This window comes from Prionailurus bengalensis, chromosome E2 (genome assembly GCF_016509475.1).
Source record: "Prionailurus bengalensis isolate Pbe53 chromosome E2, Fcat_Pben_1.1_paternal_pri, whole genome shotgun sequence".
Taxonomy (NCBI): domain Eukaryota; kingdom Metazoa; phylum Chordata; class Mammalia; order Carnivora; family Felidae; genus Prionailurus; species Prionailurus bengalensis.
Genome location: NC_057352.1, coordinates 54916239 through 54917796, shown reverse-complemented (window position 1 = coordinate 54917796; position 1558 = coordinate 54916239). Strand labels below are relative to the sequence as shown.

General features: G+C 40.9%; 1 protein-coding gene across 1 annotated transcript; it reads right to left on the bottom strand.

The window, feature by feature from the left end:
• Positions 1 to 349: 349 nt before the first annotated feature.
• Positions 350 to 1089, bottom strand: LOC122495234 (multifunctional methyltransferase subunit TRM112-like protein). The gene is given in 3 exon segments (XM_043600985.1): positions 350 to 829; positions 832 to 858; positions 861 to 1089. Coding segments are annotated over 3 exon segments (492 nt in total). The 5' UTR covers positions 1087 to 1089; the 3' UTR covers positions 350 to 590.
• Between the last annotated feature and the right edge of the window lie 469 nt (positions 1090 to 1558).

Here is a 1558-nt window from a genome sequence, read left to right as displayed (position 1 = left end):
CAATTGTTACTTAGCATTGTAAATCTTGTTCTATCCTTTACTTTCTGCCTGTTCATGTCTGAATTTAAGATGTGTTTTCCGCAGGTGGCATACCATTGGCTCTGGCTTTAAAAAAAAATTCCAATGCGATAATCTCTGCCTTTTGATTAGGATATTTAAACTATTCATGTCAATCTAATTTATTTATATGATTGTATTTATATAGGTCATTTTCCTCCTTGGTTTTTATGTCCCCTGCCTCCTTTGTTCCTGGGTTCCTCCTTTACTGCCTCCTAGTGTATTACATAAATATTTCAGGTTTCTATTTAAATTCCCTATAGACTGTGTACCATATTTTTTAGTTGTTTTCTTAGTGGTTGCTGTAACAATTCTTATATGCATCTAAATTTATCACAATCTATTTCAGATTAATACAGGCTTATTTTATTTTATTTATTTATTTTTTTGGTTTTGAACCTTTAATAGGAAAAAATATATATCGAGTTCAAGAACACTGTTTCACGTATCACTGGGTCAAGGGTTTGGGATACACATGACCTTGAATCAAGAGATACACAGTTACAGAATGAAAAACCAGCCAACTGGCACCATTAAGTCTCGGTTTCCTCCTCACTCAGCAGCACGCTGGGGATCCCACGACTGATGGGAAACAGACGTCCAGACTCTGCGCACTGCGGGGTGCCCTCCAGCACATCCACCTCCAGCAGCATGTGGTGCATCTTCCTCAGGAACTTCTCATCTTGCTCATACCCTTCAATTGGCTCTTTGGGTACCTCGACCAGGTGCAAGGTATCCGCTGCCCATAGAAGCGCTGCCCACTCCACCTTGTTATCATACATGCCACAAAGTTGGGGTTGACTCCACCGGGTTGATGCGGACCTCAGTGGCCTGGAGGCGCAGAGGGAAGCCGTGGGGCCCCACCCCCCCCACATGCGAGCTCAACAGGTTGTGGGCGAGCAGCTTCATGTCACCAAAACATACACTCCTATCCCCTTTTTGTACTTCTCTTATTGTATACATTGCATCAATATATGTTAAAATGCAGCAATACAGTGTTATAATTATTGCTTTATGCAATGTAAACATTTTAAAACAAGATACAATAGAGAGTATACAATATATTTATTTATGTATAATTAATATAACATTAATATTTTACATTGACCTACATATTTCCCATTTCCAGTGATTTTCATTTTGTACATTCAAATAACTGACATCATCTCCTTTTAGCCTGAAAGGCTTCCTTTATTAGTACTTGTAATATAGACCTGTTAGCAACAAACTCTCTTAATTCTCTTTGTTTATCCGGGAATGCCATTCTTTCTATTAATTTTGTGAAGGATAGTGTTGCTGAATATAAATTAGTGGTTGACAGCTTTTTCTTAAAGCATTTTAAATGTCACCCTCCTGGGGCGCCTGGGTGGCGCAGTCGGTTAAGCGTCCGACTTCAGCCAGGTCACGATCTCGCGGTCCGGGAGTTCGAGCCCCGCGTCAGGCTCTGGGCTGATGGCTCGGAGCCTGGAGCCTGTTTCCGATTCTGTGTCTCCCTCTCTCT